Raw genomic sequence first — 26,516 nt, 5'->3', positions numbered from 1 at the left:
GAATCCTTGGTGCAGCGGGGAGGTCGGTACACCAAAAGGAATCCTGTACTGCCCCTATTGCCCAACTTCCAGAACATGCACTCAGAAAACTGGGTCTTCCCAATAGGACGCCTGGTGCAAACTAATGACTTCCTAAAAATCACTGCAACCCCCCCTCCCCGCCCACATGACCAGGGTTGCTGTGCGTAAGAGAAACCTGGTGGACAAGCAGCGGCAAGGACAGGCCCATCTGCTTCATCCAACCAAGTCTCTGTCACACATGCCAGGTCAAGTCCTCCATCCACGATCACGTCATGGATGGCAGTGGTCTTATGAATCATTGACCTGGCATTGCACAGCAGCACCTTCAGGTCATGTGGGTATCCCTTGCTGATTCTAGTATCCATCCGGTCAGGACCAGACCCGGAGGCAGGAATAGTCCTCAGACAACGACTAAACCTGCCTCCTCTGTAATGACATGGTCTGGTCTTAGCGTAACTCCTCCTCCTACCCGTGATCACTGAGATCAGTTGTCCCAGTGCATCCCCCCCTGTGGAACATGCCCAGCCATTTTGTGGGCTGGGGCCCACTCCCCGGCAGCCCTGACCCCTCCCCCTAAGAACAAAATAACACCTTAAACAAACAAACAAAACCAATAAAACAATACAAACAAAAAATTGTAAAAATTACAAAAAACATCAAAATAAAAAAATAATAATTCCCCAAACCCAACCAAACATCCATCCCACCCCCACCCCCCACATACAAAAAATCCAAAGAAAATTTTTAAAAACATTTTAAAAACACTCTGTGCCCCTCTGGCAGTAACAACTGTCCTAGTGAGGCCTGTCAGGCCCCGCCCTGGGCCAGGTGGTAAGTGGCAGGAAGGAGCAGGGCCCTCAGGCACTCACTCAGGAAGTTTACAAATCATTTTCATATTTCTTTCGGATTCTCTAGTTCTTTCTCTCCAATTTTCATTTTATTAATTGTCTTTTGAGATTTTCTTTTATTTATCTGCCATGCTAGCCATTTTCCTGGTTTATTTGCGTTTTCAAAGTTCTTTTGTTTCATCATTTTAATTTTCCATTCTACTTCCTGATTCACAATTGTTGAAAATTGACTTTGTAATATCTTAATATTTTGATTAATCATAATATCATTTGGCTTTTTAGCTAGCTTTTTTTAATTTTCCGTTATCTCATTTAAAATTTCCATCATTTTCTTTTCTCTGAATCTTCTATATAATCTATTCTGTTGAATAAAGAATCCTCTCATGACTGCCTTGCCTGCATCCCATCCTTATGGCGCAGCTGGCCTCAAAATAATCCTTTTTTGAGTGTTTTGAGGGGGCTGCGGCACCCTTGCAGACTCCCCCTTTGTCTCGCAAGGAGCTGAACTCTCCCCTAAGGGCTGAGTCCCGTCTCTTCTCAGCTCTGTGGACCAACCGGAAATCAATGTTTGCTATTTTATCATGTTTTTAATATTTTGTTCGGTGCTGCCCAGAGGACTGGGGAAACCCAGCCGGATGGCCGGGGTTTGAATAATATAAATTAATAATAATAATAATAATAATATTTAATTAAGGGGAAACATATCTTTATTCCTCTAATTTATCAGTATCAGTCTTTTGGCCACATTTAGGAAATGCATAATCCGCTTCTGTAATCCAATTGACAGTTTACATGAAATTGGTATATTATTCCAAAGGATATTTTCCTCTGAAAGTCTTCCCATTAGAATTCAGCTTTTTCAGTGTCACACATATTTGCTTAACCACCCACCCCAAAGGAGAAAGGAAAGTGAGAAAGTCCTGGACAGATAATTTCCACAAGGATAGTTGTATATCATAAGACGGGCATGAGATCAGGTGGTCCATTCCCTGGCCATACTTCCTCAGGGAGACATAGAGAAGAGAGGGGAGAATCTAGGAGATGCTTTTTTTAAAAAAAGACGGTGGTGTTAATTAGGCTCACTTTGTGTTAAGTTCCTTTTCCCTCTTCTGTGAAACCCTAAAATGGTTTTCTTTCCCCCCAAAGGAGAAGGCGATCCAAATTCTGAGGAGACATCTTCAATTTCATTGAGAATATGAAGGCAAAGTTAAAATGTACATAATGTTCTTCTGTCAGTGTGCACACTGAGTTTACCATAATGAACTCAACAGAAGAGAAACCATCTAAAGCTATGCAGTGCAAAAAGAGCTTGAACTGGAGCAAAACTCATAGGAAACATCAACAAACTCCCAAGGGAGAGAAACCAATTAAATGCATGGAGTGTGGAAAGAGCTTCAGTCAGTGTGGAGCACTTAGAATCCATCAAAGAATTCACACAAGGGAGAAACCATTTAAATGTATTGAGTGTGGAAAGAGCTTCAGTCAAAGTGGGGACCTTAGAACACATCAGCGAATTCACACGGGAGAGAAACCATTTAAATGTATTGAGTGTGGAAAGAGCTTCAGTCAAAGTGGACAGCTTAGAACACATCAGCAAATTCACACTGGAGAAAAACCATTCAAATGTATGGAGTGTGGAAAGAGCTTTGTTCATAATGGAAACCTAAGAACCCATCAGCGAACTCACACTGGGGAGAAACCATTTAAATGTATGGAGTGTGGAAAGAGCTTCAGTCAAATTGGAAATTATAGAATTCATAAAAAAACTCACACAGGGGAGAAACCATTTAAATGCGTTGAGTGTGGAAAGAGCTTCAGTCAAAGTGGGGACCTTAGAACACATCAGCGAATTCACACGGGAGAGAAACCATTTAAATGTATGGAATGTGGAAAGAGCTTTGGTCGTAGGGACGCCCTTACAATACATCAGCGAACTCACACAGGGATGAAACCATTTAAATGTATCGAATGTGGAAAGAACTTCAGTCAAAGTGCAAACCTTAGTAAACATCAGAAAACACACACAGGGGAGAAACCATTCCACTGTATGGAGTGTGGAAAGAGCTTCCATCAAAGTGGGGCCCTTCAAATACATCAGCAAACTCACACAGGGAAGAAACCATTTAAATGTATGGAATGTGGGAAGAGCTTCAGTCAAAGTGGAAACCTCAGAACACATCAGAAAACTCACACAGGGGAGAAATCATTTAAATGTATGGAGTGTGGAAAGAGCTTCAGTCAAAGTGGATACCTTAGACTGCACCAAAGAACTCACACAGGGGAGAACCCATATAACTGTATAGAGTGTGGAAAGAGCTTCAGTCAAAGTGGAAATTATAAAAGACACCAAAGAACTCACACAGGGGAGAAGCCATTTAAATGTATGGAATGTGGAAAGAGTTTTCGTCATAGTGTAACCTTTAGAATACATCAGCGAACTCACACAGGGGAGAAACCATATAAATGTATGGAGTGTGGAAAGAGCTTCACTTCAACCAAAAACCTTAGACTGCACCAAAGAACTCACACAGGGGAGAACCCATATAACTGTATAGAGTGTGGAAAGAGCTTCAGTCAAAGTGGAAATTATAAAAGCCATCAAAGAACACACACAGGGGAGAAACCATTTAAATGTATGGACTGTGGAAAGAGCTTCCGTAATGGTGGAACCCTTAGAAGCCATCTACAGACTCACACAAAGGAGAAACCATTTAAATGTATGGAATGTGGAAAAAGCTTCAGTCAAAGTGGAAACCTTAAGAGACATCGGCGAACTCACACCAGAGAATAACCATTTAAATGTAAGGAGTGTGGAAAGAGCCTCGGTCAAAGCAGACATGTTAAAGACACCAGAGAACATTCACACTGGGGGGGAGCATTTAAATGTGAGGATTGTGTGTGCAAAGAGCTTTACTGATTGTGGAGCACATAGAAAACATCAACAGCCATACACCAGTGAGAAATCATTTAAATATATGGAATGTGGAAAGAGCTTCAGTCAGTGTGGAAGGAGCTTCAGTTGGAGTGCAGATCTTAATATACATCAGCCATTAGATGCATAGAGTATATGCGAAGTTCTTGTTATGTTTGATCAGCTCCGGCCCATCTGGAGCTGATACAGCAGAGTGTAATCTCTTAGTCTGCAACAAAAGGATAAGCAGGTATTGTGCTACATGCTAATTTTTATTTCTATACCGAGAACACACAAACGTACATCTTGCCTCTGTGAGAGCAGAGAGCAACTCTCAACAAAGAAATGACAGAACAAAGAAACAGGAAACCAGTGTACGTCACATCCAGTCTCCCTTTCCCGTGGGAATCCAACAGTAACTTGAACTGTGGAATGTAAACATTGTCTTGTGACATGCATTTGCTGCTCAGTGAGGGAAATAGAAACCAACATCCTCCCCCTTTCTGTGAACATCACTGGGCAGCGTGTTCGTACAGTAGCAGTACAAACCCAACTTTTGTACATAGGTACAGTGTTGATCCCTTGGAACAATCTTGGACAATACATCAGCAGGAATTTCATTACCTGGCATATAGGACACCATTACGAGTCCCTTCTGTACACATTCCCTAGCATGTTGCAACTTCAATTGTAAGTGCTTCGTGCTTTGCTTACAACCTTCAGAATTCAGCAAAGCCAAACATGCTTTGTTGTCCTGGTAAACCTGTATTGGACATTTGACAGGAACGTTCATGTCTTTGCACAATTGTAACAACCATTCACAATCCTTAAGTGAATAAGACAGTCCATTCAGTTCAGTTTCACAAGTACTTAAATTAACTGTTGTCTGCTTCTTGCATGACCAATCAAATAGACCCTGATTGTACATGTAGCAAACTCCAGACGTACTTTTACTGTCTGTAGTGTCACTTCCAAAACTTGCATCTGCAAATATCTCAAGACCACCAGACTTCTGATTGTTAAACCTGTCTGTAATGCATAGTGCCTTTCAAATAGCGAGCTATGCGTTTCAGAGCTTTCCAATCCTTAACAGTAGGATTGTTGACTTGTCTGCTTAGCAAATTACAGCTAACAGCAATGTCAGGTCTTGAACATCTGGCAATGAAGTTTAGTTTGCCTAGCACACTTCTGTACAGTGTAGTGTCAGAAAATGCTCCTTCAGTGTCATCTACCTGATAACCTGTTGTCATTGGTGTGTCTACAGGGTTAGCATCCATCAGGTTTAGTCTGCTTAACACATCAGCAATTTTCCGTGACTGGTGTACTAGAATGTTACCATCCTGATCTCTCTCTATTTCCAGAGATAGGTAGTTGGTTACCTCACCAAGATCTTTCATGTCAAAGTGCTCTTTCAGTTGAGCTAGGGCATTATTGTACATTTTAACATCTTCCCAAAAGAAAAGTATATCATCAACATAAAATAAACAATACAGCTTCTTTTGCCCTTCCTCTTTGACAAATACACATGGATCAGCTTTCCCTTGCTGAAAACCTAGAGAAAACAATACTTCTGTGAGTTTAGTATGCCAACATCGTGCACTCTGTTTGAGACCATAAAGTGATTTCTTCGGAGAACAAACAAATCCCTGTTTTACCTGTACGCCATCAGGTGGAAGCATATAAAGTGATTCACCTAGAGATCCGTATAAAAATGCTGTATTCACGTCGTGGTGAGAAATGTGAAGATTCTCTTCAGCAACAAGCTTGAGCATAAGCCTAATGCTCTCATACCTCACAGTGGGTGAGTAGGTCTCGTGATAGTACCTGTGAAAAACCTCTGGAACCTTGGAAATGCCTCTGATTTCTGCTTGAGATTGAACACATAAATATACCTGGAAAATGAGTCAATGAGAACCATGAAGTACCTGTTTCCACCCAAAGAGGGCGATAGTGGATCAACTAAATCAGCATGCATTACCTGGTATGGTTCTGTAGCTTGCCTACTAGACATCTTACCTTCTGCAGCCATTTTTACCTTGTTTGCTGCGCATGCCTTACACTTCATGTGGTACCTGCAGGGTTTAATAGTCATACCTTCAACCAAGGCAGGCATTTTGGAAACTGCCTCAAAGTGTAAATGACCAAATTTTCTGTGAAAATCATGAATACATCCTGCATGCAAATTTTGTTAGAACCTGCAATGCAACAAGTTTCATCCTGCACAACTTCATCAAAATACAATACAAACAAACGATCAACATATTCAGCATGCAATACATAATCGTTTTTCTTTGTGATGGTGCACTTCTTGTTCTTGAAGGAAACGTCAGTGTTCCGTTCATTCAGCTGCGCGACGCTGAGTAGATTGTGTGCAGCATCTGGAACGTAGAGAACGTCATGTATCAACAAGTCCAAACTGTGAAGAACAACAGTTACATAGCCTTGACTGGAGATCGTGTGGTCATCCGCCTGGTGAATCGCACCTTCCTGCGGTGTAGAAGAAGAGTTTGGATTTGATATCCCGCCTTTCACTCCCTTTAAGGAGTCTCAAAGCGGCTAACATTCTCCTTTCCCTTCCTCCCCCACAACAAACACTCTGTGAGGTGAGTGGGGCTGAGAGACTTCAAGGAAGTGTGACTGGCCCAAGGTCACCCAGCAGCTGCAGGTGGAGGAGCGGAGACGCGAACCCGGTTCCCCAGATTAGGAGACTACCGCTCTTAACCACTACACCACACTGGCTCTCACACTGGTGTAAAAGACACAAACAGTCTTTTGTCGTTGCAAATGTGTCTCGTGGCTCCTGAATCAACAACGAAGAATGATCTAGATGTCTTCTGGACCTTTACAACCTTTGGAGTGAAGTGTGAGACCATCGCTTTGTGCTGCGTTGTCCTGGACACCGGACCTTTGCCTTTGCCTTTTCCATGCATTGAGCTTTCGCTACGCTGCTCTGTCTTGGCCTTGTTGGGATACTTGCATTCCCTTTTCATGTGGCCTAGACGTCCACACGAGTAGCATTTCACTGCCTTCAAAGCTTTGGCGCCATCTAGTGGTTCCACTGCATTCTGGGATGACGTCTGTGAAGACTCTCCCTTACCGATGCAGCTAGCACTACAGTGGTCTGCTTCGTTCTGAACAACAGCAGTAACATGCGCTACCGTGAGCTGAGCAGTTGGCAAAACAGCAGTCTGAGTGGCAATGGATTCCCAACTTGAACGCAAAGAATGTAGTATCATGAAGGAACACACAGCCTCTGGAAAGGTGATTCCTCTCTGTTGCAGCTCATGTCTCAGATTCTGCATCTCCAGGCACATCTGCACCTTCAGCAAGTGCCATATCATGCAACTTGGCATAGTAGAACAAAGAAGCACCAGCCTCTGTTCTCAAATGAGCGTCTCTTAAAGAGTCCCAGATCTCTTTGGCTGAGGTCTTATCACGCAAAAGACATAGCTCTTCTGGGGATACAAACAGCGTAAGAGTTCCCCTTGCTTTGGAATCCTTAGCTGCCCATTCATCCGACACCAGAGCTGGGGGGGGGGGGCATCTGTAATAACATTGAACAGACCCTCTTTTCGTAGCAGGGCCTCTGCATACAACACCATTCCGCGAAATTCTTTTTATTGAGCTTTGGAATTCCAAAAGTGTCTGCTAGCCTTGCATTAGCCATCTCTGCTGCTTTAAAGCAAGCTGCGTCTGTGTACCGCTGCTTCCAAAAGCACTTTCATTTTCAAGCCTCTGCCGAGCCTGCCGCAGCAAACGGCTGCTTTGGCTTAAAAGTTCAAAGTCCAGCCTTAAAGCCATTAATTAGGAACTGGCAGGCTTCCCGTAGCAAGAGTACATACCTCTCATCAATCTTCTTGACACGCAGAGCAGATATCTCCGTTCCGTTCCTCTGCCTGTCGCCATTCGTCATTCCGATTCCGACTTCTGGGCCCGGAACCAAAAATGTTATGTTTGATCAGCTCCGGCCCATCTGGAGCTGATACAGCAGAGTGTAATCTCTTAGTCCACAACGAAACGATAAGCAGGTATTGTGCTACATGCTAATTTTTATTTCTATACCGAGAACACACAAACGTACATCTTGCCTCTGTGAGAGCAGAGAGCAACTCTCAACAAAGAAACGACAGAACAAAGAAACAGGAAACCAGTCTACGTCACATCCAGTCTCCCTTTTCCATGGGAATCCAACAGTAACTTGAACTGTGGAATGTAAACATTGTCTTGTGACATGCATTTGCTGCTCAGTGAGGGAAATAGAAATCAACAGTTCTGGTGTCTGCATGTAAATTTTTACCCATGTATTTAAGTAATGAAGGTGATGTTTCACAATAGTAAATGCAATATCATATGTCATGAACTGTTTGCAGTTTGCTGAGAGCGTGAACCTGCAATGCTGGTGGTCAGTGTTGATGCTCTTTGAGTCGGCTGAAGTTCAGTCTTTGGTGGAGAGAGTTGGAATTGTTGGTGTTTTGGGGTTGCTAATAGAGCATTGTGGAAATTACAGGGTGAAAGTTGTGATGCTTTGGAAGCAGGGTTCGTTAAATTAGTAGTATACGAACAACCGTATAACACCTGTTGTTGTAATTATACTAAATGAACAAATAAGACACAGAGTGAGGCCATCTTCTTATGTGCATAAACCCCTTTTGTAGTTTTTATAATAGATACACTAATTGTGTTACAACCCTTCCTCTTCTTTGGTTCTCTGAGGGGCACAATGTTCAGATAAAACATTATTTCCAGTGGCAGCAGGAATAGAGGAATGAAGAAAGCACGGTTCCTGGGGTGTCCAGAGGGGGTGTGAAATAGACTCCCTCCCCCGATCCTCTAGATGAATAAAAGCAACCCTGGGGGAAGAGAAGGTGGTGGAGAAAGAGAAACATGGCCTTTGGTGGGTGATTCTGTTTTGGGTGCTGTCAATAACTTCTCCAGAGGGGCTCTGGGGCATCCTTTGCTACTCTCTCCTTCCCAAGGGTCTGTGGCTCCTCCAAGTCCTCCTAGAGAAGGATCCATTAATACCGCTTGGAGGGAAAGAGTGTTCTAAATCAGCTGCTGCAGTTTCCCTTGGGGGGCTGGATCTGCCTTCTGGATCTGCCCCGTTTTGCAACCTCTCAAGTCGAGAATGAACTGGTGTTTCTGTTGTAAAATTAGTTAACCCATTTAGCATATGATAGAATTTGTATAACTTAACAGTGAATGAAACATATGTACCTTTGTTATACCTTCATCTTTCTCTGATGGAAGCTATGTCTCAGTGCTCTGATAATTTCTAGGCTACGTGGACTTCTCAACCCCGACTTCCACCCAATTATCTTTCAAACTATTGCTTAAAACATTTACAGGTAGGTAGCTGTGTTGGTCTGCCATAGTCAAAATAAAAAAATTCCTTCCAGTAGCACCTTAAAGACCAACTAAGTTAGTTCTTGGTATGAGCTTTCGTGTGCATGCACACTTCTTCAGATACACTTTTCAGTGTATCTGAAGAAGTGTGCATGCACACGAAAGCTCATACCAAGAAATAACTTAGTTGGTATCTGAAGAAGTGTGCATGCACACGAAAGCTCATACCAAGAAATAACTTAGTTGGTATCTGAAGAAGTGTGCATGCACACGAAAGCTCATACCAAGAAATAACTTAGTTGGTCTTTAAGGTGCTACTGGAAGGAATTTTTTTATTAAAACATTTAGAAATAGAACCGACTCTTCTTCCCTTGAGTCTTCTTCCCAGGTGTTGGGAGCCATTGGAATGGTAAGCTAAGGACTTTCTAAAGGTCTGGTTGTCAGGGAGATGGACAATAAATGAGTGAAATGTAAATCCTAAGACAGCAAGACACCAGGATACCCAAAATAATGAACCAAAGAACAGTTTTAGCTCCCTGACCTGTGACTTTCCCTTACATGTATAACTTCCGTGAGCTAATGCCTGTACCTTTCTCAAAAAAACCCCTCAAAGTTGTGCTAAAATGGGAGACTTCCGGGTTGGCGCGTCTGTCTAATGGCGGATTCCCTCCGAGCTCCGGAGGGAATCGGCTCAGCAGGGGATCGGGTCTTACCGTGCCGGCGACACGGGGACCCTCACAAACCACGTACACGGGGTACGTGGACATGGTGACTCGGCGGGCATCGTAAGCGCCCCCCCGACCCGTGAAAGAGCCTTTTTAAAGGCTAAGGATCGGGTGCCTGGGAGCGGCGTGGTGCTGTGAGTCTTCTGCTACCCCTGCCGAGCGAAGCCGCATGCCATTCTTCAGTCAGCGCTAACTTCTTCCTGCTAAATTTGGACTCAAAACTAAGAGCAACAACCCGTGAGTAATTTGAAAATTGGATTATAAATTTTTCGGATTGGATTTGGTACGAACGGAGGAGATGAAAAAAAAGGGAAGTCCGCCTCCTCCATATTGTTAACAGTGCAAGCAAGGATTTGACAACTAAAGTTGCGGGAAAACTTGTGAGACTGGATAAAAAATACAGACCTCACGGATTTAAAAGATCTAAGTTAAGGTGCTGGAGGACAAGAGATTACTTTGTTTGAAATTAAGTATCACCCTACTCAAGCCCGGGAGCAATCCGAGCTAAGAGCCTGCTGAGACATAGATACTTTTGACAGCTGTCAAATTAGCTGTCAAAGTTGAAAGAACTGAAAATTGAAACTTTAACCGATTAAATTGCTACAAATTATTACAAATAAGGAAAGATCGACACAAACAAGTCTGACTTTTGGATCGGAGAGGGAAAGATCATTAAAACCAGAATCCCTCTAGAGGGGACTCTTGGACATTGCAAGAATGGAACTAAAACAAGGAATACAGGAAATACGTGCTGGTTTGAAAGAGCTGATCTCTCTTGTGGGAAATTTGATACAGAGGAATGAGAAAGGCCTTGTTTTGTCTATGAGCCCACCAGACCCGAAGTTATCTGAAAATACACTAACTGATTTGGAAAGGGACTCATCGTTTGAAACACAGGCAGCTGGACAAGGGAAAGAACCCAAGATTGAGGAGGAAAAGACACCTGCCAAGCAAAAGGAGCTGAAGAAAGGGAAGGCTGAGACACCACATAAAGGAGAGGAGAGACCAAGATTTGCTAAGAAGAAATCTAAACTGACTAAGGTGAAAACAGGACTATTTGGGACATATAGATTTATGAAACAATGTTGGAATATGGGATACAAGCAAACAGGTTTAACTGAAAGAATCATCGCCAACATTGAGAAAATAAGTCTTCGATCCTGGGAGTTAAGCGTGAGAGACTTTCGAAGAAATCGGCTGAAAGGAACTGTGAGAGACTTGCGCGCCTCGGACGTGAGATCACCAGGCTAGAAAGATGGACTAAATGTACTTTGATTAAGGATTGAAGCCGGGGGAGAAGGGTGGGACTTAACAGTCCGAAGGGGGTTGAAGTTTTTCTTTTGTTTTCTACCTTTTAATTTTTATAGAATAAAGAATATTCTATAAGAATGGGGAATCCGTGGGGGGGAAAGGGTGGCAATTTTAGGAAAGGTATTTTTTTTTTCTTTTTTAGAAACATGCTTATATCTTTTTTCTGTTCTTTTACTCTTATACAGAGGATTAAGGGGTATACGTTAATAAAATGTTAGCACAACAAATGAATTGAAGTATAATTTTATAATTAAAATGAATTTAATCAAACTAGGGTTAAGTAATTTTAATAAAATAAGGTACAGGATGTTTAGGGGAAAAACTTGCTAGAATAAATAAACTGGAGTTGGGAAACAATAGGAGGAGACGTGGGGAAGTCCTGAAAAGAAGTTACTGAAAATAAGTGTAAAGAGGTGAACCTCTTTTTCTTTTTCCTTTTTTTCTTTTTTTGGATGTATGTTTCTATGTTCCTGAGCTTTGATTCTTAATGTAATCTTTTTTGGAAAATTAATAAAGATTATATAAAAAAAAACAAAACAAAGTTGTGCTAAAATGAACCTCGGGTTTTGTGTCGCTGGAGGTATTGCAATATCTCTCAATAAACTGGGTCCCTTCCGGACGTTGAATTTTCCTATCTCTTGACTGTGTTTTTCTTTGAGGTGTTATTCCTTCCCCTGGCCATGGGCCATTGAGGGGTAGTTTGGAAAGAAATTGTTACCCCGTATTGTAAAGCCTGGAATAAACTATTTCAAAAGGAATAAGGGAGTGTCAGATTTCCCTCACTTCCTTTCCATCCTGTGAAAGGCCTTGTCTGAAGTGGTTCCTGGTTCCTGGAATCCCCTTTCACAAGGAGCCCAAAACTCTTCCTCTCACAGGCAAACTCCTGCTTATCCAACCTCTGCTCTTAGAACTGCCATATCGTGAAACCAAAGGTGATGTAGATACATGGAGATTCCAGGTTCCTGAAGTTTTCCTTACAAAGTATTGACCTTTAGTAGGTCTGGAGGTTGTGATGAGGGACAGAAATTTCCTACTGCTGACCTGTACTGGTTGTTGTCAGGCAGAAGTGTGATGGATGACCAGAGTCTGGTCATTCAGTCCCCCAGAAATTCCACCAGAGGGATGGAACCTCTCTCTGATTGGACAACAGCACTTTTGGAGGGAAACTAAAAGGAGCCATTTCTGAGGGAGAGAGTTAGATAGGGTTTGATATGAGAGAAGATGAAGAGGGATTGTTTTGAGGTGGGAGTTGGGGAGCAGGATAGGATTTGCCTGAGGGAGAACTGGTTCTGGTTTGAGTTGAACACCCTCCCTGAGAGAGGAAAAACCCTCCCAGCCTGGAGAGGGAAGACCTGTTAGGGGGTCTGGGGAAGATCTACAAAGTGGTGTCCTGGGAGGGCTGACTCTTGAGGCTGAAGAAGCAGATCCTGGGGGGATTCAGGCTCCCCTGGGTCTCCTTCCAGTCAGGAGGGGGCAGTTCTAGGGAGAGAAGACCACCCAAGCCAGTCACAAGGGGGGAGGGGGACCCCTGGGCCTGTTACGCCATTTTGGAATTACCTCAGCAGTGGGGTTGCTTAGAGGGGGAGCTGGGAAAAAGTGCCCCTTGCTCATGAACCAGGGTATTGATCGGGGAAGTAAGATGTGCTGTATTTAACTGAACCATCTGTCATAAGTAAGTAACAGAAAATGAAGTATAAAAACTTTTTTTTTAGTGAAGAGAGCTTAAGAGAAGCTTTGACTGTAATCCTGTGTTTAAGCCTGGGACATCTTAACGTTTAAGTAAATAAGTTGACTTCTACCTAGGAGAACACATTTCCTGACCCACTTTCTTTCAAAAGCTTCTTTTTATTAATAAAACTCTCCTGGTTGTTTGTTCAACTTCTGCCCGAGACAATATTCACTCACTACAAGATAAACTGTGGTAAATTGTATGGATTTTTGTAGTTTGCACACAGTGAGATGTGCGCGCTACAGTGGTACCTCGGGTTAAGTACTTAATTCATTCTGGAGGTCCGTACTTAACCTGAAACTGTTCTTAACCTGAAGCACCATTTTAGCTAATGGGGCCTCCAGCTGCTGCCGTGCCGCGTGGCACGATTTCTGTTCTCATCCTGAAGCAAAGTTCTTAACCTGAAGCACTATTTCTGGGTTAGCTGAGTCTGTAACCTGAAGCGTATGTACCTGAAGCATATGTAACCCGAGGTACCACTGTATATTTAATAGGGGGCAGTTAGCGGGTGAGTCCCCCACATTATTGACTGGTGGTTAATCATAGAACTACAGAGTTGGAAGGGACCGCCCAGGGTCATCAAGTCCAACCCCTGCAATGCAGGAATCTTTTTGGCCAATAATAATAATAAACTTGGGGGGTGGGCCTTCCAGTTTTATTTATTTATTAATGTTCTTATGTTACATCGGTTAACATAATCATATTATATCACAAGGCTTATTATACTGTAATTTTCAGCTTGTATACAAAGTTTATATACTGTTACCGGAAAATCCGAGGGCTCCCTTGGACAAATGAAGACACCGACCAGAGCAATTCAGAGCAAAACAGCAGCCAGTAGGCTTGGTCTTTATTTTGAAGAAGACTGTCGCGACAGGGCTCCCACCGTCCACGAGGTGAAGCAAGATGGAAGCCCAGAACAAAGGGAGACCCTAACTTTTATTAGTTGCTAATCCCCTAAGCTACACCCTCAGAATTACATCATATTTACATCATGATTATATTAAAAATAGGAGGAGTCGGGGAGGGGTTGCACAGGTAATCTGAGTGTCCTGACACCTGGCCGGAGCCTCCTCCCCCCTCCCCGCATGAGTCATGTTAAGACAAAGGAGGAAGGCGAAGTTTTCCTGCCCCCTGAGGGGAATCCGGTCACAGTTCCTTTGTGAAAGTCCGTGCGGAATACACTAGAGCAGGCAGTCCATTGTATCCTTGATAGCCTTCTGTCTGAACCCATCACGATGGCTATCAAGGTTGTCACGTTTACCTGGAGGGAGCGCAGGGTACGTGACTGCTTGGTCAAAGGATTATGGCCGCTTGACATCAAGCCACCCCCCTTTGATAGTCTTTGTAATATCCAGCAGAATAAAAGTGGTCCGGTGAAAATCCGAAGTACGGCTGATTTTTGGTGAATTTATAAAGAATATTGTCCTTGAAGTTCAAAGTACTTTCGCCTTCCGGAAGCAGCTTGCTACATTTTGATTAGATCAGTCACGGTCAATTGAACTCGGAAACTTTGTATTGAGAGCTGTCAAAGGCAAGGGAAAAGAGCGCCTGCAGTACCTGCGTGGCCGCCGCAAGGGGCGCTGTTCGCTAACGCTGATTGGCTGAGGCGGCCGCTTATTGACCCAGAGTTCGGTCAGCCGGTCTACTCTCAATAAAGATAGGGCTGTGCGGGGAGCTATAGCGGGAAGCTGTCAGGCTAGCGCTTCCTTATTTACGGAAGGCTTTTAGGGGATGGCCCTCTAAAGGGACATCTCCAGGGTCAGGAAGGGGAGATGCGTGTATGTGTGAGTGTGGTGCTTGTGCAATACACGTGTCAATGAGAGATGGGGGGGGTTCCGGCGACAGTTCCCCCCTTCGGAGATAAGATTGCGAAGGCAGGGAAGCCGCGCAATCCTTTTCTCCGCACAAATCAATAAAAGTTTGACATGCCATACCTAGAGTCCAGATTCTGGAAGTCTTTTAAGGGCCCCATTTCGATGGGGTTCGTCTGGGTTCCTCGTGCCGGTGGTCTGTAGGTGATAGTCGACCGCGGGCGAGGGGTTGGAAGGCAAGAGTCGCAAGCTTGACAGCACATCGGGAAGCAGTGGATCGCGCAGCAGAAAACAGCAATACAGATTGTCAGAGTAATGAGGATCAAAAGTCCGTTCCCTAGGAGTTGTTTTATCCAGCCAGACCCAGGCAGCCAGCTCCACAACTGGATATCTGAGAGTCCTTCATGTTGGATGTCTTTAAGTCCGTCCGCTAGTTTATGGATGTTGTTAAGATGTCCGGTAATATTAAGGGTTTGATCAGATACGTGCGTGCAGCATTCAGTCCCGACAAGGGCACAAACGCCTCCCGTCGAGGCGAGAACGTAGTCCAAAGCAAGGCGGTTCTGTATCGAAGTCTGCCTGACTTCCGTTAACTCTGTCAGGATAGCTTGGGTAGCCGCATTGGACTCCTCCATGAAGTTTAACAGGATGTCCGTTAATTTAAGGATATCGACGTGGTTGGAGCCGGCCCCATACGCGGGAAAGAGAGCCCGGCCATAAGTTTCACTATTGGCTGCTACGTCGGAGAGTTGTGACAAGTCTTTTGCCCTCTTATTGCGCCTCCTTCCGGAGGGTAGATCTTGGGTGACCCGGACTCCAGGCAAGATTAGACCGAGATAACAAGTGCCGCGGGAGTGGGGGCTGGCCCATACATAGCCACGGTGGCCGCAAACCCAGAACAACCCCTGTAGGCACGAGTCTATACGCCCGGTGAGGAAGGTACGGAAGAAACACTGGGAGACCGGGGAGGGGCTCCAGGAGTCGGGTAAGGTCATAACGCGTTTCCATGCAGACATTAAGCTGGGTTGGATAGAGGGGTTACCTTGGTGCCACAGGGTAATCCTCCCGTTTAAAGCAATGTCAATGGTGTACTTACAGGTGCTCTCGCCGATGACCTTGTCGTTCCCGCTGAATTTCCGGCAAAGGTCGCCTGTTGTGGGTCCGGTTAGGTAGATGTACTGGTGGGTCAAATTCACCGCAGTCAGGTTCCAGGATTGCACGTTAGCAGAGAGATGTTGTTGTAGGGTGAGAGGTACTCCAAGAAATGGTATGCCACTGTGGAGGTGTGAGGGGGCATTGGCGCAGATCCAGCACTCTTTGGTTGCTGTCTGTTTTGCAATTTGAGAGATCAGTTTTACGTAGGTGTTGGAATGCCAAGTGGACAGAAAGTCATTATTTTGAGGGTTTTCGGATATTGACAGTTCCCCCCTTTGTCGAGGTGCGGTACCGGGGGGGTGAAGGGGGTCTTGACGGAGTAGGTAGGTGAGGTTTGTGGTGAGGCCCCCGCACCTTTGGGGTCCGGTAGTGTCCCATTCTGCTGGAGGCATAACGGAGTAATGCCAGCCCTCGAGGTACGCTTTCCCGTCCCAAGCGGAGGCGAGTCCGATGTCCCAGACGCAGCAGTACCTCCGGAGGCAAACTCCTTGTAGGATGGTTTGGCGGGGAGCGGAGTCTACTCGTTGGCAGTAAAATCCATGAATTAGGTGGTCTGTGGGGTGATTTCGGTCAGTATAAACTGAGTCACCGCCCCCGTTGTCTAGAAGTGTCCAGTTCAGAGTTTGTTCGAGTGTGCCATCAGAAAAGAGTACGTAAGATCCATTGAGGCAGTGGGCTCTGTTCCAAGGGCCATCTCTGGTGAGGGTGAGTCTGCCAAGTGGGGTGTAGGAGGGCGAGCGAATAAAAAGTTCCCAGTTTTTGTGAGTGGCGAGGGTCGGTAGTATGGAATGTCGAAGGAGAACGCGGGTTTCGGGTAAGCAGAAGTCAAAATCTCCTAGGCGGTCTGGTGTCCCTCTTTTCACCATATCAACGATTCCAAAGTCCAGATATTTGTATTCCGTTTGTAATCCAGGGCATGAGATGTGCGTGGTTATGGTGTGTTGAGAAAGGGCAGAGGTGATAGAGAGGATGAGGAAGGTGGGTATAGTTGCTGTCATTGTGAATAGCGGGGGTTATTTGGCGGTGGAGGTGTCGAAATGAGGCGGTGTGAAGCGGAGCTGTCAAACTGCCGAGCTGTCAAATGTGGAGCTGTCAAACTGCCGAGCTGTCAAATGTGGAGCTGTCAAACTGCCGAGCTGTCAAATGTGGAGCTGTCAAACTGCGTGTGTTTTACGGAGTTTGAGACAAATTGGGGGTTGGTCGTCCTGGTTGGCTGCCGGGATGATTTCGGAGGTCCAAGTGGTTGATGAATGTGGTCGGTCCGGTCCGGTCTGTTGGGCCCGATATGTGCCCCGATCTGGTCCGGTCTGTTGGGCTCGATTCGTGCCCCGGTCTGGTCCGGTCTGTTGGGCTCGATTCGTGCCCCGGTCTGGTCCGGTCTGTTGGTCGTCCTCTGTATCGGTGTCGGTCGGTCTGGGGTGCAGTATGGTGGGTCGTCAGAGGGAGGTTCGGGTGGTGAAGCGGGTTTGCAGCGGGTGTGATGTAACCAGGCTGTCTTCTCTGCTACCTTAACGGAAGTTGGAGTGGTTAAAAGTACTTGGTAAGGGCCCTCCCAAGTGGGCTGTAGGGGTACCTTATGGTAAGTTTTCGCTAGTATCCAATCGCCTGGTTGGTACGGGTGGATGTTTTCATCTAGAGGAATGTTTTGACCTGAGGCTGCGTATCTGTGAAGAGCAATGAGTTGTTTTTGGAGTTGTATTACGTATCTAGTTAACTCTGACTCGCCCACCTCTAGTTCTGATGTTGGAAACTGGGTGTTATATACTGGGGAAGGCCGTCCGAATAGTAATTCGTAGGGAGATAGTTTGAGATTTCCGCGGGGGCATGCTCTTAAATTATGGAGGACTAATGGAAGGGCATTTACCCATTTGATGCCGGATTCTTTGCAAAGCTTTCCCAGCTGCGATTTAAGCTGCTGGTTCATTCTTTCGACTTGTCCGGAGGAAGGAGGATGGTATGGGGTATGTAATTTCCATTTGATTCCGAGGGCAGTAGCAATTTGTTGGATTATATCTGATGTGAAATGTGAACCCCTGTCGCTGTCTATGTGCCTGGGGACTCCAAAGCGAGGTATGATTTCTTGTATCAGAATTTTTGCAACAATGTGCGCAGTTGCCCTGCGAGTAGGGAAACATTCTACCCACCCAGTCAACTGGTCTATGATTACTAAAGCATGTTTGTAGGCTTGGCACGGGGGTAGGTCTATGAAATCTATTTGAAGGCTTTCGAATGGAACAAAAGCCCATGGTCTGGCCCCTGGCGGGCATCTGGCGGTATGTTTTGGGTTAAAACTCTGGCAAGTATGACAATTCTTTACGGCTGCCTTAGCGGCAAGTGTAAGACCTGGGGCATACCAACAGCGTTGCATCGTGTCGATAAGTTTCTCCCTTCCCCAGTGGGTACGTTGATGGAGAACTCTCAAATGTTTAGGTACCCATAGCTTGGGCATTATGAGTCTTTTATCCGGATAATACCAAATGCCATTTTCCAAGTGGGCCCCCTGTTCTTCCCATACTTTAACTTCTTCTGGGGTTGCAGTTTGGTACATCTCAGTAAAATTTATATCGGATAGAACTTGTGGTCCCTGGAACTCATTGTCTGTAGAGAGGGGCTGGAGGGCTGCTTCTTGTGCTGCGCTGTCAGCACTTCGGTTCCCAGTTGAGACCGGGTCCCTGCCCTTCGTATGTGCCTTGCAGTGTACTACTGCAATAGCCTCAGGGAGATGGATGGAGTTCATAAGGCGCTGCACTAGGGATGCGTGTGCGATTTGGGTACCTGCAGCAGTCAGAAACCCTCTCTGCAACCAGATTTGTCCGGTGGCATGCACCAACCCGAAACAATACTTCGAATCTGTGTAGATAGTGATCCTTTTGCCAGCCCCTAGTTCGCAAGCTCTGATCAAAGCGATAAGTTCAGCCGCTTGTGCGCTGTATTTTGCATTGACAGGTCGTGCCTCTAGAATGTCATTATGAGTAACTACGGCGTACCCACTTTTCCGTTGCCCTCCCACGACTTTGGAGCTCCCATCAGTGTATAAGATGAGGTCAGGGTTCGTTAAAGGGAGATAATCGAGGTCTTCTCTGGGTTTTTCGAGGTGACGAACTATTTGAGAGCAGTCATGATGCGGTGTGCCATCGTCGGGGAGGGGCAGAAGGGTCGCGGGATTCAGGGAGTTTACTCTCTTGATGGTGACGTTGGACGGACTGAGGAGAATGGCTTCGTATTTGTTTAGGCGTTGTATCGTGAAGCGTTGGCACCCTTGTAAGCTAAGTAAGGTAGCCACAGCGTGGGGAACGTTCACAGTTAAGTCGTGTCCCAGGACTGTTTCTTGCGCCTTTTCTAAAAGTTGGGCCGCCGCTGCTACAGCTCTCAAGCATCCCACGTTTCCCAGTACTGTAGTGTCAAGTTGAAGGCTGTAATAAGCCACAGGCCTGTTCCTCCCCTGGAACGGTTGGGTAAGGACACCCGAAGCTACTCCCTTGTTCTCATGTACATACAAAGAGAAGGGTAGTCTATAGTCAGGGAGTCCGAGGGCGGGCGAGGATCTTAGTTCTCTTTTAATAGATTCAAAGGCTTCGAGTGCCTCAGCGGACCATTGTAGTTGGTCTGGGGAGTTATCATGTGTCATTGCTGTAAGGGGGCGGGCGAATTCTCCATAGCGGGGGATCCACGCCCGGCAGAATCCGCTCATCCCTATGAATCCTCGGAGCTGCCTTTTTGTTTTAGGTAAGGGTAGTTTTGTTATTGCCTCAATCCGATCCGTAGTTAAAGCGCGGGTGCCCTCTCCCAGTATGTGACCAAGGTACTTGACCTCCTTTTTGCAATATTGTATCTTTTTTGGGGATACCTTATGTCCCTTGTGTGCTAGTATGTTTAGGAGAGCTATGGTGTCATTTTTGCAGGATTCTAGGTCACGCCCACAGAGTAGGATGTCGTCTACGTAGAGCCTCAGAGCAGAACCTCCTGGCAGGGTCACATCTGCTAAATCTTGATGTAGTATGGACGAAAAAATTGCTGGGGATTCTACATACCCTTGGGGTAACCGGGTCCACGTTAGTTGCCCTGTCTGCCAAGTGAAGGCGAAGAGGAATTGGCTTTCGGAATGTACGGGGATGCTGAAGAAGGCAGAGCATAGATCTATGACAGAGTACACCACAGTTCCCTCCGGAATGGTGCTGAGGAGATGGTGGGGGTTGGCAACAACGGTATGCCTCGGAATAACAAAGGAGTTGATGAGTCGAAGATCCTGCACCAAGCGCCATTTAACTGGATTGGTATTAGGCTTCTTGACGGGAAGTAGGGGGGTATTGCAAGGGGAGGCACATGGGACTAGAACTCCCATTCTCAAGAATTCGTCGATCATCGGGGTGAGTCCTTCTATCGCCTCTGGGGGAAGCGGGTATTGTTTAGTGCAAGGGAAGGGCAAATCGTGCCTGTAGTTTACTTTCACCGGGGTTGCAGATTTTAAAAGTCCTACCGAGGTAGATTCGGTTCCCCATAAGGAAGGGGAGACATTGTGTATGAGTTCGGGTGGAAGATCAATGTTGGTATTTTGGGCTTCCTGTAGAACTCCTTGGAAATTAAAGATGGACTCATTCGGCATGTGTAAATAAATACCTTCCTGACCACATTGTATAGTGGCATTTAATTTGCAGAGCAGATCCCTCCCCAAGAGGTTGACGGGGCTAGAAGTTAGCAGGAAAGTGTGTTTTACGGATAGAGGTCCAACGGAGACATTTGCGGGTTTAGAAAGAGGACAACTCCGAGGAATTCCGTCCAGTCCCATTACAGTTCTGGTCTCTTCCCCGGGGGCTAAATGGCTGTTCATGAGGGTGGAGTATGTGGCTCCGGTATCCAAAAGGCAATTATAGGATTGCCCATCAATTTGCATAGTGCAGATGGGATCGGAAGAAGACAGTTGTAAAACCGGGCAGAGGAAAGAAAAGGAGGCGGGATCTGCTTCTGATTGTCAATGCGGTTGGTATTCGTCCATTACCATTTCATGGGCTGTATTAATGGTGCGGGTGGCTGTTTTAAAGGGATTCTGAGGATCTGGAGTGGGGTTCCTGGGTCTTGGTTGTGGAGGGGGAGGACCCGCACGATATTGCGTCTGGGTCATGGGTTGAGGGTGTCCATATGGAAAGTTGGATTCCCTGGGTTTCGGGTGTAGGGGTTCCTGATAATCTGGCCTGTAAGTTTTAAAGTCTCTATAGTCAGGCCTAGGAATTTCTGGTAGGAGGGGGCAAAATCTTCTTATGTGCCCTATTTCCTCGCAATTGTAACAAGCGCGCCGGTCTTGAGAGTCGGGTCCCTTTGGTTTGCTTTTGTCTTTGTAAGGGGGAGCCGCTCCTGCATAAGCTAATACTCGCGGAGAGTCGGGTTTCTGATCTTTCTTCCTCCGCTCGTCTCTGGAATTAAAGACTGACTTGGCGATGGAAAGAATTTCGGTTATAGTCTTTCCGTCGTAACCCAGGTGTGAGTTTAGGGCTTTCCTTATATCTGCAGTTGCTTGGTCCTTGAAGAAGCCTTTAACTATGACTTCATGTTGAGGACTCTCCGGGTCTATCCCGCCCCAGGTTTTGATAGCAGAGACTAAGCGGGTGTAATAGTCGGACGGGTGTTCTTCAGGCCCTTGGAGGACAGCTTGGACTTTTGTCCAGTTTACAGTTCGCTGACCAGCAGCTTTGATTCCATCTAAGATGGCCTTTTTGAAAATTTTTAAGCCCCATATGCCATTGTCTGTGTTATAGTCCCAGTCAGGGTCATTAAGTATCGTCTGTGCGGTCAGTGGGGTCATCGAGGCGGGACGATTTGGTTGGTAGCCTTCTCGGGTTAGAGCCTCCCCCGCCTTTGCTAGTATTTCTCTCTTTTCTGCCTCGTTAAAGAGGGCCCCAAGTAACATATGCACATCTGCCCATGTAGGGTTGTGAGTAGAGAAAATGGTGGCCACCTGGCGGTGGCATTTGTCAGGGTCGTCCCTTAAAGAGGGCATCTTATCGGACCAATTCATCAAATCCGAAGTAAGGAAGGGCTGATGAGTAAAAACCATGCGAGGTGGGTCTCCTGCCCTGACTGGGGGTATGGGTAGTGCTCGCAGAGGGAAAGCGCCTTCTATTTCCCCGTTCTGCAGATTATCTCTGTTTCTAGTTCTGCTGGAGACGGGTCCCTCTCTTTCTCCGTTTAAAAGTTGCCCGTTAAGTAAGGGTCCGAGATCCAAGTCTACTTGGTTTTCCCCTAAGATGGGTGTACTTAAGGATGGGTCGGGCAGTGAGGAATTCGGTATGTTTTGAGAAGGGGCAGCAGCGGGTGGATTTGTAACGCTTCCTGTCGGTCCCGCACCCCCTTCACCAGTTCCTGTTCTGTTCCCTGTCCCGGGTTCTGGCAGTCGGGGAGCCCGTGGTTCGGGGTAATAGAAGGGAACGAGAGTCCTATCCAATTGTTCTTCTTGGGCTCTAATCTCGTCATATGGAGGGGATCTGGTTGGTTTTAAAACAGCCATCTGACGGGCAATTTGGGCTTGCTGCCGGTGAAATAGTTCGCGGGCTTCAACGAAAACATTTAGGTAGTATAGTTGTCGGGGCTTCTCGTCGGCTAGATGGGACTTAAGTGCTTGCATTCTTATGAGGTTAAAGGAACCATGAGGCGGCCATTGGGAAGGTGGTTCCAGGTGGTGGGTAAGAGCGACCCACGAGATGTTACAGAGATCCCTTAGTTTGGATTTTGAGAGTCCCCTTCTCCCTCTCAACTCCTTCCAATTGAGGAGGACAAATTGCAGAGGGGTATCGGAGTCCTCTTCAGAGCGGCAAGGCTTCCTCGAAGCCTTGTCGCCAGGAGGAGTCCAGTCAGAGTATTGAGAAGCGTGGGCTCCCATTACTCTATTCTACAAGAACGGGGTTTTGCGGACGATGTGCACTACAGACAAAAAGACGGACAGACGAGGGGAAAACACAAAGACAAGGGGAGAAGATAAAAAAATAGTGTTCTTTCAGTAATTTAGGTACCTCAGTTTATTCCTACTGAACTTAATCCTGCCTGCTATCGAACCGTAACTAACCTATCATCAATAATTCTCAAACATCAGCCTTGAACTCACGGGTCTCTCTCTCTACCCGATGCACAAACAAAGTCCTCAAATTCTACTGCAGTACTGCCTACACAACTGGTCCTAGTGTGGGGCCCCAATCCGTGAGCCACCCCTTCTACCCTCCACGACAGCCTCCTGCCTAGCCTTTGAGACTAAGTTCGGAACCCCTACTGGACGCTTGCGCAATGCAGTGCCAGATCAAGGTCCGAGAAAATGAGAGTTTGGAAAGGAAACAAACGACCTTGCGTTCTCACGTACCCGGGTCATCCCTAACAAAGGTCGCCGGGCAGGAGGGGCGGCTTCGTTTGCATAATTAGACGAGAAAGAGAGAGAGAGAGAAATGTTTGGACGGACGCCTCTGGACGACTCCGAGAGAGGAACGTCAGAGAAAAAGACAATGAAGGGCCACGCTTCCCCGGACTCAATTCCAAGACGGGAAACGGGGGAGAAAAGGACAGATAGATTAAGGCGTACCCGGACGACTCCGAGGGGTAACGCCGGAAAACAGCAAAAGTACCACAATTTCCCCGGACACACTCCGCGTAAGAAATTGAGGGGAGAGACAAAGAAAGGTTTTGACGTTCCTAGACGACTCCGAGGGGTAACGTCAGACAGTAAAGCTCCGCGATTTCCCTGGCCACTTTCCGAAAGGGGAGAATCGGGGTAGAAAAGGACAGAATTTTTTAACGTACGCGGGCGACTCCGAGGGGTAACGTCAGAAATGAAAGAAGGAAAGTCTGGCTGTCGTGGGGACACTGCTTCTCCAACCCCCCCTCCCAATGTGTTTTACTTCAAACCATACTCACGTTCGAAGATGTCCCCCGCAGATCCCGGGATCCTTTTCTTTTAGCCGGCTTTTACCTCGCCTTTGCTCTCTCTGGTCGGGCTTCTGGTGACGGTTGATTACCGCCCGCAAAGAGGAGGCAAGGAGAGGAATAAGGATTCCTGGGCTAAGGTTGCCCAGTGGCGCCTGATCCCCTCTATCTCCCCCCTCACCTTCGCAGGAGAACCAAGTGTCCCTGAGCACGGTCGCCAATACTGTTACCGGAAAATCCGAGGGCTCCCTTGGACAAATGAAGACACCGACCAGAGCAATTCAGAGCAAAACAGCAGCCAGTAGGCTTGGTCTTTATTTTGAAGAAGACTGTCGCGACAGGGCTCCCACCGTCCACGAGGTGAAGCAAGATGGAAGCCCAGAACAAAGGGAGACCCTAACTTTTATTAGTTGCTAATCCCCTAAGCTACACCCTCAGAATTACATCATATTTACATCATGATTATATTAAAAATAGGAGGAGTCGGGGAGGGGTTGCACAGGTAATCTGAGTGTCCTGACACCTGGCCGGAGCCTCCTCCCCCCTCCCCGCATGAGTCATGTTAAGACAAAGGAGGAAGGCGAAGTTTTCCTGCCCCCTGAGGGGAATCCGGTCACAGTTCCTTTGTGAAAGTCCGTGCGGAATACACTAGAGCAGGCAGTCCATTGTATCCTTGATAGCCTTCTGTCTGAACCCATCACGATGGCTATCAAGGTTGTCACGTTTACCTGGAGGGAGCGCAGGGTACGTGACTGCTTGGTCAAAGGATTATGGCCGCTTGACATCAAGCCACCCCCCTTTGATAGTCTTTGTAATATCCAGCAGAATAAAAGTGGTCCGGTGAAAATCCGAAGTACGGCTGATTTTTGGTGAATTTATAAAGAATATTGTCCTTGAAGTTCAAAGTACTTTCGCCTTCCGGAAGCAGCTTGCTACATTTTGATTAGATCAGTCACGGTCAATTGAACTCGGAAACTTTGTATTGAGAGCTGTCAAAGGCAAGGGAAAAGAGCGCCTGCAGCCTGCAGTACCTGCGTGGCCGCCGCAAGGGGCGCTGTTCGCTAACGCTGATTGGCTGAGGCGGCCGCTTATTGACCCAGAGTTCGGTCGGCCGGTCTACTCTCAATAAAGATAGGGCTGTGCGGGGAGCTATAGCGGGAAGCTGTCAGGCTAGCGCTTCCTTATTTACGGAAGGCTTTTAGGGGATGGCCCTCTAAAGGGACATCTCCAGGGTCAGGAAGGGGAGATGCGTGTATGTGTGAGTGTGGTGCTTGTGCAATACACGTGTCAATGAGAGATGGGGGGGGGTTCCAGCGACAGTACTTAAAGGGGGGGGACACAAGGACAAAAAACTATTCCAAAATCATATATATTCCAACACTTCAGACTTACTGTCTATCCCGTTGTACAGTCGTACCTCAGGTTAAAGTAGCTTCAAGTTGCGCGTTTTCGGGTTGAATTCCGTGGGCACCTGGAAGTAACGGAAGGAGGGAAAATAAAGGAGCCATTTCTGCGGGAGAGAGATAGGGTTTGATATGAGAGAAGATGAAGAGGGATTGTTTTGAGGTGGGAGTTGGGGAGGAGGATAGGATTTGCCTTAGGGAGAACTGGTTCTGGTTTGAGTTGAACACCCTCCCTGAGAGAGGAAAGACCCTCCCAGCCTAGAGAGGGAGACCCAGTTGTGGGTCTGGGGGAGGTCGACAAACAGAGGTGTCCTGGGAGGGCTGACTCTTGAGGCAGGAGAAGCAGATCCTGGGGGGATTCAGGCTCCCCTGGGTCCCTTTCCAGTCAGGAGGGGGTAGTTCTTCTAGGGAGAGAAGACCCCCCCCCAAGCCAGTCACAAGGGGGGAGGGGGACCCCTGGGTCTGTTACGCCATTTTGGAATTACCTCAGCAGTGGGGTTGCTTAGAGGGGGAGCTGGGGAAAAGTGCCCCTCGCTCATGAACCAGGGTATTGATTGGGGAAGTAAGATGTGCTGTATTTAACTGAACCACCTGTCATAACTAAGTAACAGAAAATGAAGTATAACAACTTTTTTTTAGTGAAGAGAATTTAAGAGAAGCTTTGACTGTAATCCTGTGTTTAAGCCTGAGACATCTTAACGTTTAAGTAAATAAGTTGACTTCTACCTAGGAGAACACATTTCCTGACCCACTTTCTTTCAAAAGCTTCTTTTTATTAATAAAACTCTCCTGGTTGTTTGTTCAACTTCTGCCTGAGACAATATTCACTCACTACAAGATAAACTGTGGTAAATTGTATGGATTTTTGTAGTTTGCACACAGTGAGATGTGCGCGCTACAGTGGTACCTCGGGTTAAGTACTTAATTCGTTCTGGAGGTCCGTACTTAACCTGAAACTGTTCTTAACCTGAAGCACCATTTTAGCTAATGGGGTCTCCAGCTGCTGCCGTGCCGCGTGGCACGATTTCTGTTCTCATCCTGAAGCAAAGTTCTTAAGCTGAAGCACTATTTTTGGGTTAGCTGAGTCTGTAACCTGAAGCGTATGTACCTGAAGAATATGTAACCCGAGGTACCACTGTATATTTAATAGGGGGCAGTTAGCGGGTGAGTCCCCCACATTATTGACTGGTGGTTAATCATAGAACTACAGAGTTGGAAGGGACCCCCTAGGGTCATCAAGTCCAACCCCTGCAATGCAGAAATTTTTTTGCCCAATAATAATAAACTTGGGGGGTGGACCTTCCAGTTTTATTTATTTATTAATGTTCTTATGTTACATCGGTTAACATAATCATAT

At 46.4% G+C, this 26,516-nt stretch overlaps 1 protein-coding gene across 5 annotated transcripts in view; it reads left to right on the top strand.

Annotated features, from left to right (window-relative positions):
* LOC308469735 (uncharacterized protein) overlaps positions 1-3,660 on the top strand; it is a gene marked incomplete at its 3' end in the record, with an annotated part of 109,947 nt that extends 106,287 nt beyond the window's left edge. For all 5 annotated transcript variants that reach the window (XM_080992620.1, XM_080992624.1, XM_080992621.1 and 2 more), the window contains one exon: positions 2,016-3,660. In XM_080992620.1, the coding sequence (XP_080848746.1) occupies positions 2,128-3,660 (1,533 nt within the window). In that variant the 5' untranslated portion in view covers positions 2,016-2,127. The remainder of the gene's footprint in view (positions 1-2,015) is intronic.
* Between the last annotated feature and the right edge of the window lie 22,856 nt (positions 3,661-26,516).

The sequence above is a fragment of the Podarcis pityusensis genome (assembly GCF_964106645.2).
Source record: "Podarcis pityusensis genome assembly, chromosome: 2".
Taxonomy (NCBI): Eukaryota; Metazoa; Chordata; class Lepidosauria; order Squamata; family Lacertidae; genus Podarcis; species Podarcis pityusensis.
Note: the sequence above shows the minus strand (reverse complement) of the source record. Positions and strands in the feature narration are given on the sequence as shown.